Raw genomic sequence first — 13,401 nt, 5'->3', positions numbered from 1 at the left:
GAGAAACAAATTGGCTGGCACATCATCAGAATCTTGAAGTGAAATCATTTTACTCCGATCCGGCGCGACAAAACGTTGGATTTTTCCTCTTGAAGTGAAACGTTTCGCTCACTTAACGTTGTAAAAGGAACTAAAAAAGGCTGGAAATGGAATAAAAGGACTGGTTATTCTGAGAAGAGGTGAGCATTTTGTTGACAAAACTTTGCTGGATTGCTATGTGCACGATCTTGTTTTCTTGCAGTGTTGACACGCCGTTTAATTTAAACTTAAGCTTCCCGTACGAAAATTTCGGACCTGACAGAGGCGGAATCCGGCCTGACTTCGGCGGGAATACCGTTGATAGAACCAAACATCAGCACAACAAGAACCGGGCAAAAAAAATGTCTGGCTCCAAGCTAATAAGCCAGACAAATGTTACGCTCGTGTCTGGGTCACGGCAGCCGCACAAGACACTTACAGGAACAGAGCAAGAGCCAAACAACCTCAAATTACTTTTCCAAATTTAATAACTTTAATAAGTAGCTAGGCACGGGCCTGATAAGAGCCTGGCACGAGATTGGAAAGAGCCAGACAAGGTACGTTTGGTTTCTTTTCAATGAAATTGATCGCAAAGACAATGTTAAGACTAGCTGTTACAGTGTCAAAGAATATAAATAAAGCACGAACAGCGTTGTTTATAAACACACCTGCATATGGTATTACGGTCATCACGCTGTTCGACGGACTGCAAAATTTGGAAATCCCAAACTTGACCCCATTCATGCAGGACGCTGAAAAAAAAAGCCGAGTTCCTTCTTGACAAATGTTTTGAAAATCAGGGCATTCCACCAGCTTAATCCGCAAAGAAGTCGTTTCGCTGGATTCCAAGATCAACGTACGTCACACACTGCACGTACGGCGATGCGTTGTTTTGATTCCTAGCACGCGGTTTTATCAGTCAAATGCCATAAGAGACATCGACATGTTGCAGATAAGTATCTCATTGTTTAAATTCATTTTTGATTGGTTAGCTTCGAGATCACTTGACGGTTACAGTCACTAATTTTTGGCGCTTGGAGTGTTGACCGTATTTTCAATGTGCGCGCGCGAAACAGTGCAATTGCAGTTACCGTCTTTCTTTTAGGCTTGTTAAGTTAGCAGTGAGCGCTTCTTCCCCAGTGTTTTTAAGATCTCTTCAAGGATTTAACAAAGTTTTAGAATGTCGCTGTTCGCATGCCTTTATTTTGATTCAGGCAAAAGTGTATAAAGCATTTTACATGTAAATGTAAATTGCGAGGATCTGAAAGCAAGCGAGATATATGTCGAATTAATCTGCAGCCTGAGGAAAATGGAAGCAAGAAGAGGTTCTTAGCAACCATCCCAAAGGTTCAAGGGAGAGGTAAGCTACATTATCTTGTTATAAAACGAATGTCTTTTCTTTTTATCTATTTGATTTTTTGAGTGTACCGAACTGTTCCAATGGCTAAATTCCATGTTCGGTAAATTTCAGCTGCCAAAACGAGGAGAGGTCGAGTTAAAATTTAGAAAGCTTTATTAATTACGATTTACATTAATTGAAATCATCCGTCTTTTATCCGACGAAAAATTCAGTAGTGTTTTGAAATGTTATAAAGTAAGCTTATGACCTCGGACCATCTGAGAATCAGGCTCTATGCCCTGCAAAATAATTAGACTGAACTCACACCAAAACACACAAAAGGCGAGTTTGCACTTTACTCATGTTTTTGGAACTGCATAAACTTGATTTAATATTCGCAAACCACAACATTCTCTGCCTCTCCCCCAAGATCGCTCTTCGAAAGGTCCGGCTCACGCAACGCGTGTGAGAGATTATACTCTTCGCCGGGGCGATCGGGCTTTGCACTAATTGCACACAAACGCTTGCAATTGAACTCGCAGCGCTATCATTTTTATATTGATAGCATAGCTTTTTTGTTATCTGAATGGATATTTAGAACAACTGCAGCATCACAGACTTTTGCACTTGTTATTTTGCAGATTACGTGGCTTCTCATCGCATCGAAAATGTCAAGGAGCAGCTAACTTCCATCGACGCCAACCAGATCATTTACGCACAAAACTGAAGCGGCGTGCAGCTAAGTGATCTATCTCCTGTCTATTCAGCAGACATATTTATTAAGGAACATTTGGTTTGTCGTATTTAATCTTTCGAGGTTAAGTTGAGCAAATTATAGGTACATTAGTAAGTTTCCTTCAATTAGTTCAATGAATGTGTATATTTATAAATTAGTTTGACACATGCAAGAAAATAAGAAATTATCGCCGCAAATTTGTTAATTTCTTTGAGATTGTGTATGTAGATTTAACACTGTATGGATATAGTAAAAACTTATTTTTATTGTATCAGGTTTATTTCATGAATCTATCAATAAAACAGTTAATCGTTATTTCTATGTGTTTATATGCGTTGTACGGCCGTATTCAGGTTGGAGTAAGGCCGGATATATTTTTGCCGATTACATCACAGATTATTTACGTTGTCCGGCTAATGTCAGGCTCGTGTCATGCTCGTTTTCTGGTTGTTTACGATTTTTCGTGCCCTGCTCGTGTCTCGCTAATTCCCGCTCTTTTTAGGTTAGGTGTCTGGTTCCAGTTAGGTTCTTTACCGCTGTGTCCCGTTCTGCTCGTGTTCGATCAATGTTATGCCCGTGTCAGGTTGAAATGTCTGGCCGAATTCATGCTCCCGTTTGGTCAGACATTTTCGTACGGGATAATATTGCTTAACTCAGAGCAGTCTTTTGAGCTCACTTTTTTTCGGTCCATGTTCATTATTTCCCTTGGAGTTTTATTTCCTAATCTCCTCCAAATTTTACCTTCCAACAGCGGGAGAAAGAGTAAGACGACTCGTGGCGGGAATTTACATGAAGGGGGACATTGATCATAAAGAGCAGGCGCCGTGAGTAGAAAGTGGAACGGTGGAAAGGCAGAAAATCACCCCAAATCCTAGAACACGGAACGGGTGAGGGTTAGGTTCAAGGTTATAGTTTATTTGGGGTGATTTCCGACGTTCCAGGTTTTAGAATTTGGAGTGATTTTCCACCATTCCGCCCTTCCACCGTTCCGGCTTTTAGCGTCTCCGATCTTGAAATCTTGAAGTGAAGCATTTTACTCCGATCCGGGCAATTTTTTTTTTACGCCCACTTCAAGATGGCGGACAGTTACCGTGACAGACTGGTAACTAGCAAGTCAAGTAGAGTAACACAACATTACTTCCGGTATTAAAATTCGCGATCGCTTTCGCGTGTTTCCATGGCTTCTCAAGACGTTGTTTTTACCTGTTTTTACACTGAGACACCAGACATCATTAGCGAAATGTAAATTTAATGAGCTGAGATCAATTAAAGTGCGGATAACCTTGTGAAGAATACTTCTCAAATCGCCTCCGAACATTTTTATAGTATGTACCTGCCATACGGTCCGCGCGTCTGAAATTTAAATCAACCAATCAGATTTCAGCAACGGGTCAAAACTGAGTTTTCATACGTCATTGATATCTGCGCTCTGTGATTGGTTGTGCCAAGCAAGAGAAATTACATGAAGTGCTTATTGAAAGCGCAAGAAAAATAATTAGCAAGGCCTGAAGTGATGTTTTCTGTTTCGTCCTTTTGATTTTACCAGGTTTACGACGTGGCACGGCGACTATAAGTATTGATCGATTTACTGCGTCGTTTTGTTTTCGGTTGAATGACCAGTATCTAGCGATCTTCGCCGCGTGAGGTTCACAGTGAAGACTCCGACGCTTTGGCCGACTGGACTCGTCGTACAACGGTCAGTGTAAAACGCAGACTGCAGAGTGCAGACTACAGACTGCAGACTGGGGGTAAAATGCAGACTCGGGGTAAAATGCAGACTGAACACTGCCGACCAGGGGTAAAATGCAGACTAAATTAAATTAAATTTTGTTCGGTTGGGCAGGTTGTATCCCGGAAAGTATTCATTCATTTTAAACCGTTTTCATTTTCTACAATTTCTTCGCTAGCGCTAAATTCCTTTCACGTTATTTGTGCAACAGAAATCTTTTCATATTTGAATTTTACATTTACTCAGCTTTCTATAGAGACAACAATGAGCTCGATAGGACATATATTTACCGAGATACGATTTTTGAGTTTTCTGTACTCGGTTTGTTTACAACGTAATTAATTTACGGCGGACGGTAGTAAAATGCATCCATCCGCGCACTTTAAAATTCAGCGATATATTTCGAAAGCACATCGTCAAATGCATTTTTTTTTTCAAAACTAAAACATTTAAATATCTTGTTGAGCGGTTTTTCTCTTTATTTCGAAGCGAATTCATGGAGAAATAATTTTTGAAAGTATTGGAAGAAGCAGGGCGCCGTCCCCAAAAGTCACGCAATGAAATCCTAAGTGAAATCCTAAGTTTTTTTCGCAAGCCTCAAATTCCTAATTTTCGCTAACAACGCTACATGTATCTTTTTGGAATTCTACACTTACTTATTAGCTTTCTATACAGACCAAAATCACTTCGAGTGTTTTACAGTCAACCCAGGTCACGCGTGAACGATATTTTTGAAATTTGAACGGAGTTTTGAAATTTACATGTCAGTTTTCAAAATCGCTACGAGATTTCAGAGTTCCCGTATAAATTTCCCTAGCTTATCGACTGTATAAAGCTATGAATTTTTCTTTACATTGCAAAATTGAATATTTCAAGAATAACAATTGTTTCCCAAGTATTTTGAATCTTTTTTTCAGTTAATGCGTCTTTTTCGGAACGATTTCCAGAGAGATGTCCAACATTTCATTCACACGTCGGACATTACAAAGAGAAATTCGAATGTTCATTTCATTCTTGGAATTACTGTTTACCTGTGTCCTGGATTGACTGTAATTTTAAAAAGGTAGTCTTTATAATTTAGTCTGCATTTTACCCCTAGTCTGCATTTTACCCCCAGTCTGCAGTCTGCAGTCTGCAGTCTGCATTTTACACTGACCGCGTCGTACAATTTATGGACAGCTTTTGTTTACATTCTGGTTGTGAAATATGCTTTTCAAATTGTTCTTACATTTCGGAGAGACTGATCTCGCCGGGTGGGAATTGTAGTGTTTAGGGATACAAATTCCCGACCTGTTTCTCTGCTAGGTAACAACGATTATATCTTTGAGAGTTTTCCACGTTCTCTGCTTGCTATCCTCCTGCAGCACTTGTATTTTAAAGCTCAAAAAGACACTTAAAGTGTGCGGCTATTGTCAGTGTCTGTAAAATGTTGAAACGCAGCCAGCAATAGCTCGGAACGGAATAAGAAGGCTATATCGATCAACTGTGGACTGGACTCTTCGCCCACCGACCAACATATGTGATTTTATTATAATTTAAATAATTTCATTAATTAACTTACTAACTTTATGGCTAGTTTTATTGTCATTTATTGTCCTTACATTTTTTTTTTTTTTCAGTAATTGGTGATCTGTCTCAGTATGAGGTGCTTTTACCCTAAAATTTTACAGATTATTCTTATGGCTATTTTAGATATTTTTTACTTTTTATTTACCGATTTGTGCCATTAATTTGTTATAAATAAAGAAATTATATCAATTGAATAACATTGGTAAATGTATTGCCAGCCAGATCCATCACCCCTTAGACAGGGTGCGTGGGTGGGAGAGTGTCTTTAAGGACGGTGCCTACTATTGTTACTGCGCAAACAATAGTAGGCACCGAGATACTTGGGTTTCCTATGGGTAGTGCTCACTAATACAGGAATATTTTTGTGCGGGTTAAAACCATGTGGAGAAAACAGAACTTAGCAAGTGCTCTTGGTATCCCATTGCATTTAAAATTAAATGTTTGCAATTGGTGGAAACCCAAACATGAGATTTAAAGGGGGGAAATAGACCCCCCCCCCCCCCACCCGCATTTGAGCTAGAGTAAGAATTTATGGATGCCAAACATCAGACATTTTTATCAAGTTAGTGGATGCCATGAGCAAGAGGTGGAAGGTACGATGTAGGGCGAGTTTTAGATAGGGTAACAAAGAAATAGCAAAAGTAAAAAGCCAGACAAAATATTAGAAGGAAATGCATGCCTGTGAAAATTCAATTTTTATTAACCGATTGAATAATAAAAAAAATGCTCTGAATAACCTATTAATTTTTTTATAATTGTTATTTTTTCTTGGTTCTTGTTGACTTTGTTTTCAGGGTGTTTTTTCTCTTTCTTGATTATATGGAGCAGTTGTCAATTGGGACCCAGCCCTGTTACTTCCCCCTGCCATACCCCTCCTTCTTTTGTACGTTGTTGTTGTTGTTTTTTTCGGTATATTTTGTTGGCTTCTGTGACAATTCAATAAAAATAAGCAAAACTAAATAAGAGAAGAATGACTTTGGCAATTACAAGAGACTCGAAACAGTAAATGCAACACAGTAAATAGCCAAACATAAATAGATCCCATGTGATTGATAACATCTACAGTATATTTTATTGAATGAGGGATGGTAAACAGGAGCATGTGGAGAAAGCTACAATCAGTTGGGAGGCCGATAATGAGGTTGATGGGAATACTGGCTATGAGATGAATGTGTTAGCTGTCATAGCTGTTTCTAAGTAGCTTTTGTGGATAAGTACTGAAGGATATATCCTTGCAAAATTCCATCAAGGACCTTTCTGAAAACCACGTTAAGTGACCGGAAGCTTCCTAATAAAAGATTATTATTATTATTATTGGGCATCATGATGTAGCCATTGTCAGAAATTTGGCATTAGCTGGTCACATCCACAATTATAGTTTGGGTTGCTCCTTGTGCATTGAGTTTCAAACATGATAAAAAATAATGAAGTGCCAAGAGTTGTCTGGACATGTAAGATTGATAACAATAATTATTGCTGAACACTTATACTAATATCAGTTAACATAATATGGTTTTCTTTAGTGTTGGCTTTAATAATGAGGAACAACAAAAACCGTTAAAAACTCTGGGTCAAGAGGAACATATGATAATTGATGGGATTTAGAATTTTTAAATTTATTATTCTTGATTTTTGAACAATCTGCAGTTCTATGAAGTCTACTTGTCTGACAGGTGTGTAAAGTTTTAATAATAAGGGAAATACTGCGAATTTGGGGCTTAAACTTATTACTGTTTTGAATCAGGGTTTGGATTATCTCATAAATCTGAATAACAAGAACAGGAATCACGTCTAAATTTATAGGTGAAATGTCTAAATGTAAATAGGTGAAATTTTAACAACTAGCTACTAATTAACTACTAACTAGTAATAGAGTGATTTGAAGTCTGGCCCGCCTAGATTAGCACTCGCTACCTGCGGGCCAGTTCACTACCTTGTTCTTCTTGGTTGGATTTTTGAATCTGAACTTGAAACTCAGAGCAAGAGGTAGATATTTTATAATATTTTTGGCAAATATTTGAGGTACATGTTGTGCGAACTCAGTTCCAGTACTAGTTCCCAAATCTGGCCTGGAAATGTCTGTTGTGAGACTCAGATTCTTAGCTAAAAAAGATACTGACGGCTTACTCGCTGATAACTCACAACAAGCTCGGGGCGGTGATTCGAAAAAAGTGAGTAATGCATGCTATCAACCATTTCAACCAAATGAAAAATAGAAATTGAAACTTTTTTCGCGGATACATCATAAAGCCGCAAACGAAATTTAATAAAAACCATGCGTATACAGTCGTGTAAATAATTTTATTCTGTATACTTGTATACATATTTATTAATTTATTTAGTGCTATATTTTATATTTAAACGCATAGAATAGCCCAAACTGTTTAAGGAGTACCTCATTTAAAAGCACTGCCCGCGTCGGACGACCGCGGTTGTCAAGGTTTTTCGCTCTCCTTCTTTTTAACGCTGTGAGGTGTTATTCACTAAGTGAAGCTAAGTGGTTGTGTGGAAAGTTCCAGAATGCTGGGGAAAGGTATCTAGTGGTTTCCCGTTTACGTTAGGTTGGAGAAATAGGCCATTTTCGAGAACTCTAGAGCCGCTGGAGCGGTGATAAACAACAAATTCGATAGTATTGTCATTTAGTCCACAGTGAAGTGTCACTTGCTAATGACGTAGGATAACCAGTTTTGACTGCCGCTCGTACTGCGGGCTCAAGCTCCGTATGGCAGGAGTGTATCGAGCCCCTTTCTACGGCTAACCCAACCTCTACTACCTTTAAAAAATATGTCTCGTACTTTTATAGTGTCACCATTCCTTGAGTACAGTTCAAAGCTCAGAAGACATTTTTCTGGTGGGCGTAAAACGAAATCGATTTTCATTTTACGCCCACTTTTTGGGCCCGCGGAAACTAACGAGAAAACTGGGCATGAAAGATTACAAGAAAAGGAACTGGAAATGAATTAAGACATAAATGTTGAACTCTGGAGAGTACAAGTTTGTACGGCTCGTTTCAATACGGACAGCTGCTTATACAGAGGGTAATCAAGTGCAATCAAGGTATGCAAAAAGCAACCAATCACAAAACTTGTAAATAGAAAATTGTGCATGTGTTTACATAGACTGATGCAGACACTTGAGGGAGTTTGCATGGGTACCCCTTTGCCTTGCATAAACTTTCAAATTCTCCCAAACTCCCTCAAATGCTGTTTGTAATTGAATGTGTGTTCCTTTAACCTTGTTAATCACAGTCACATCCTCTTACTTGTGATTCTTTAAGCTCAACCACTTGCCTAAATTGTTAACACTTTCCAGAATTTTGCTGATTTTTTGCAATGTTACTTGCAAGATCATGCTTTCTTTTCTGTACCTTTGGTCGTTTCCTGACACGAAATCTAAACCGATCAAAATCATCACTGTCATTGCCCTCATCCTCAGCCTTTCTTGCAAATGGTTTTGGAGGTCGGTCCGCTCGAGTTTTCTTCATCCTTCAGGAAATCCCCTTTCTTCTCCTGCCTGCTACTGTAGATTGCACCTTTATTCTTTTTCCAATCCTTTTTTTTTTTGGTTGTAGTCTGGAATCTGTTAAGGTGACGGCTTGCAAAAGTATGTATCGCAGACGCAATTTGAGGTATCACGCTACAGGTGCTCCCTTCTTTGAGTTTTTCATACCTTGAAACAAACTAGCTGACTCCCACAATAAAATTTTCATCCCCACTCTTTAATTTTGAAACAATGTCATTGCACACTTCATAGACCTTTGTCTAAAGACCTTCTGCTATGGGATGGATTGGATGCATTTAATCAATACTGTCAACTTGACTGCTGTTGTCTGTAATGTCTGTTGGGTCTAGTGATGGTGTGGTTAAATCTAATGAACATTGGGGTCAAGCACTGATTGTCCATTGAAGCAGACTCCATTTTGAGTTGCTTCCTCTTCCACATTTTTCTGGTGTACACCGTCTGCCTGCTAATAACTAACAAAGTAATTAATGCTGGCTGTTATTCTGATCTTGTTTCTAACTTGTCACCCCCCTTTGGAACCCACAATAACTATATAACTGTATAATTTGGAATTTTATTGCATCGCTTGCAAGATGAAGTGAATCCTGTGCTCTGATTGGCTACTCGCCTGATCAAGATGGAGCCATCTTGCCCACTTAGGATTACCTGTTACCCGTGCACTCATGGATGCATATAATAAATCTTTTATTGGCCAAGCTTAGGTCAATATGGCAGGATATTGGCCTTGTTCTATTGTTGGCAAAATTATCGATCGTCCTGTCCCTAAATTGTACCGATGCCCCCCCCCCCCCCCCCCAAAACCCCTCACCCCCTACACACACGCACATCTTTTTAGGCTGGGGTCCCTCCTTTTAAATAAAGGCTAATCTCTTTTGTATCACGATTATTTTGAAGGACGTAAAAAGAAGATAAGCCTCTTGCCCAAGAGCTTCGTTTTGTGATGCACAAGAAACCTGCAAAAAAATGTAAAAGTAAGAAACTGTATGTATGGCTTTAACATACCACTTCATCATTCATACAGAACCACCTCTGGTCCACCTTGCAGTAGCTATAATGGTGGCCACATTTGCACTTAGTACCACTATGTACAACAACACTTTGCAACTCGTACATATTGCTGTTCTATGTAAGAAAAAAATTATAGTATAAACAATTAGAGAAGGCATAATCTTAACTATTTCTATAGTTGTGTTCCCTTTCTTAGATAAACATTTAAATGGTAATACAGTGGAACCTCTCAAATACTGGTATAGGCAACCTCCTATTTAATGTCAGGAAAAGTGGTTGGCTAAAAGAGGTGGTCACTGTCAGAGAGCCTGCAGACTGTAATGTTGTTAATTCTAACCTGAATCAATTTCTATAAATGGGGATGGATATGGCAAGTGGAAGTTGTGGGAAACATGAACAGAAGGCAAGTGTTTCATCAGCTAGTGGCCTGTTTCAGGTTATCCCAAAACTTTCACAAATGTTACCATGGAAATAAGGAAAGTATGAATTTATACATCTTTTCCATAGAGTTACAGTTAAACAACCAACCAAAATAAATACAAGGGAGTATTTCTTTCAAGCTGTTGGTAGGACTGCTGTAATTGGTCAGCGGTGTTGCGCATGGGAACGAGTGTGAGTTGTGTGTAAAAAACATGGCCGACAGCCTGAATAAAGTATGATCGTTGTGTTAGCCAAGTTGTTCCTGTTCATACCTGTATCAGCTGGTCAACAAAGCTAAGTGGACTATTTCATCACTTTTCCTTTTTGAATGTCAACCCAGTTTATTTGTAGAGATCAAAATTACTACAAATTATCAAACTTCCCATAAGTGAACACCTTTGGGACCAAGCACAGGTGTCTGCTTTTGAGAGGTGTCCACTTACGGGAGCTGTGCATTGGCGGAGGTTCAACTGTAATACTAATATTCTTAAAATAAAGCTATATACCGGTAATGATAGTAAAGACAATAATTAGGGTATGTCACTACTTACAGCTTTTCTAACAAAATTATATTTTACTTTCTTATTGTATGAAAAATAATTATACCTTTGATGGCTCATTCAATAGTAAGCAGTCAAACCATGCAGGGTATATCAATTTCTTCCTCAATTTGTTAATTCCTGTTCTCTCAAATCTGCAATATATTATTGCAAATATTAGGGAAAAAAGGATCCCTTGTCTTTAGAGTTCAGGTATTAAATACAAGAAGCTAAGACAAAAATCTCCACAAAATTATGTAACTTTCAAAACCAATTCTTCGAAATAAACCTACCTTTTTAAATGGAATGTGAGGACTTTGGGCCATTTACCAACAAATTGGTCTTTCTCAGCCCTGATCAGCTCATTACACCTGTGTACAACGCCAAGCACAATAGGTATTGTGGGCACACGCAAACACAATCTAATATGATCTCTGTGAGACATATTGCAAATTCATGACTTCCTAACCTTTCGCAGAAGCATCGATTGTCCCCATCAAGAATTTCTGTCTGTATATTATCGAGTGCTTCAACCAGTGATTCGGAGGACCCCTATTTTATAATAAGAAAAGATAATTCCATTTGACTATGTATGGTGATGGTTAAGAGGCCATGATAGGAAACGTTTTTGTAAATAAGAAAATTGAATAAATTGCTAATATTAAAATTTAGTTACTGTTTGCATAAATATGACCAAAATTCTTGATGATTGACACAAATCCTTTATGCATAGCCCATCATTGTTGATTACTGTGCTTTGCTATAACATGCCAAATCCAAATTGAAATCACTGCCGACAGTTGCATTTTTCGCTACCGTCAATGACTGCATTGGAAGCTTTAGAAACAAAGTAACAGGATCAATAGGTCACGCTTGGCACGGTGATTGGTGGATTTTGATCCACTTTGTTTGATTGATGGCAGGAAATGCAAGCATCTGCTCATGCAGTGTTTTGTATTTCAGATTCCACCTGTTATTGAAAAGTGCAAGTTAACTGTTACATCTACCTGTATGTCGATACTGTTATTTAACATGGTGATTGTTCTGCTGCTGATATGTTGGCACATTGTGCACTTTACTGAAGTGGAGAATAAAATAGCATATTTGGAGATATTGACTTTGTTTATCTGTGCAAAATTACTACTGTCACATACCTCATGCAAACATGGGCACTATTATTTTTGTTTGTTATAGTAACTAGAATACTTCTCAATGGGAAGCCTACTAATAACTAGGCGTGGCCTATTAGTTAGCCCACTAGGGGTCAAATCCTCCACCCTGCCACTATCTGGATTTTTCTTCCATAGTCTCAAATTCAACTACTCTACAGTTTGTAAATAGCCTTCATTGGTCAGCATCCCGCCAGTTGGTTATAACATGGTGCTGGAAAGTCATTAGGGGCAGCCATGATTCACATTTGTGGCATTAATTTATTCATTTATTGTTATTATTTTTTTATCATTATTTGTTATTTTTGTATTATTTTAATAATTGCATGTATACAAACCTGTACTGGTTAGCTCTCCAATTTCTTCATGGAAGTGAGAGGCACCACTAAAAACAGACCATCAGCCTTAAGTGGAAGTGTATCATTACTCTATAAAGTATTGGTTTAATCATGTTTTATGTCTAGCTGTATAAGGTACAGCTTTACTGACACTCACTTGTCAACTGATAACGCCATGTCCAATCGATCGCACAGAAAACTAGTGTAAACAGAGAAATAGACGAATTTTCCACGAGTGTGACAAATTACCGCGAAATGAAAACAATTTTGCCGCCAAAACTTACATATCTCTTAGTTACCAGCTTCCCAACGAACGATCGCACTTTTTTCATGCCCAGTTTCTTCGTTAGTTTCCGCGGGCCCAAAAAGTGGGCGTAAAATGAAAATCGATTTCGTTTTACGCCCACCAGAAAAATGTCTTCTGAGCTTTGAACTGTACTCAAGGAATGGTGACACTATAAAAGTACGAGACATATTTTTTAAAGGTAGTAGAGGTTGGGTTAGCCGTAGAAAGGGGCTCGATACACTACATACTATAAAAATGTTCGGAGGCGATTTGAGAAATATTCTTCACAAGGTTATCCGCACTTTAATTGATCTCAGCTCATTAAAGTTACATTTCGCTAATGATGTCTGGTTTCTCAGTGTAAAAACAGGTAAAAACAACGTCTTGAGAAGCCGTGGAAACATGCGAAAGCGATCGCGAATTTACCGGAAGTAATGTTGTGTTACTCTACTTGACTTGCTAGTTACCAGTCTGTCACGGTAACTGTCCGCCATCTTGAAGTTGGCGTAAAAAAAAAATTGCCCCGGCGCAACGAGACGTTGGATTTTTCCTCTTGAAGTGAAACGTTTCGCTCACTTAACGCTGTAAAAAGAACGAAAAAATCAGCAATGGAATAAAAGGACTAGTTATTCTCAGAAGAGGCAAGTACATGTATATTCATGTGATTTTGTAGACAAAACTTTGCTGGTTTTCGGCTGTTTTGCAATAAATTGACTTCTTGCGTGCTA

The 13,401-nt window shown here is 38.5% G+C and overlaps 1 protein-coding gene and 1 long non-coding RNA gene across 2 annotated transcripts; one reads left to right on the top strand and one right to left on the bottom strand.

Moving 5' to 3' along the window:
• Positions 1-288: 288 nt before the first annotated feature.
• Positions 289-2,408, top strand: LOC146450185 (uncharacterized). Its single transcript, XR_014860369.1, has 2 exons — positions 289-1,378; positions 1,999-2,408. It is a non-coding gene; the product is annotated as an uncharacterized LOC146450185 (long non-coding RNA).
• A 7,466-nt stretch (positions 2,409-9,874) lies between these two features.
• Positions 9,875-11,594, bottom strand: LOC146450184 (ubiquitin carboxyl-terminal hydrolase 17-like protein D). Its single transcript, XM_085100656.1, has 3 exons — positions 11,174-11,594; positions 10,948-11,035; positions 9,875-10,035 (listed from the first exon to the last, which is right to left on the bottom strand). The coding sequence occupies exons 1-3, from the start codon at positions 11,323-11,325 to the stop codon at positions 9,907-9,909; spliced, it is 369 nt and encodes a 122-aa protein (XP_084956782.1). The 5' UTR covers positions 11,326-11,594; the 3' UTR covers positions 9,875-9,906.
• Between the last annotated feature and the right edge of the window lie 1,807 nt (positions 11,595-13,401).

This window comes from Pavona decussata, unplaced genomic scaffold, assembly GCF_977016875.1.
Source record: "Pavona decussata unplaced genomic scaffold, jaPavDecu1.1 SCAFFOLD_482, whole genome shotgun sequence".
Classification (NCBI taxonomy): Eukaryota; Metazoa; Cnidaria; class Anthozoa; order Scleractinia; family Agariciidae; genus Pavona; species Pavona decussata.
Note: the sequence above shows the minus strand (reverse complement) of the source record. Positions and strands in the feature narration are given on the sequence as shown.

Excerpts from the sequence above, each read along its gene's own strand:
- LOC146450184 (XM_085100656.1), bottom strand. The coding sequence starts at position 11,325 with ATGTCTCACAGAGATCATATTAGATTGTGTTTGCGTGTGCCCACAATA. Across the intron at positions 11,036-11,173 it reads CTCACATTCCATTTAAAAAG|ATTTGAGAGAACAGGAATTA; the intron begins GTAGGTTTATTT and ends AATATATTGCAG. Across the intron at positions 10,036-10,947 it reads TATTGAATGAGCCATCAAAG|AACAGCAATATGTACGAGTT; the intron begins GTATAATTATTT and ends TTTCTTACATAG.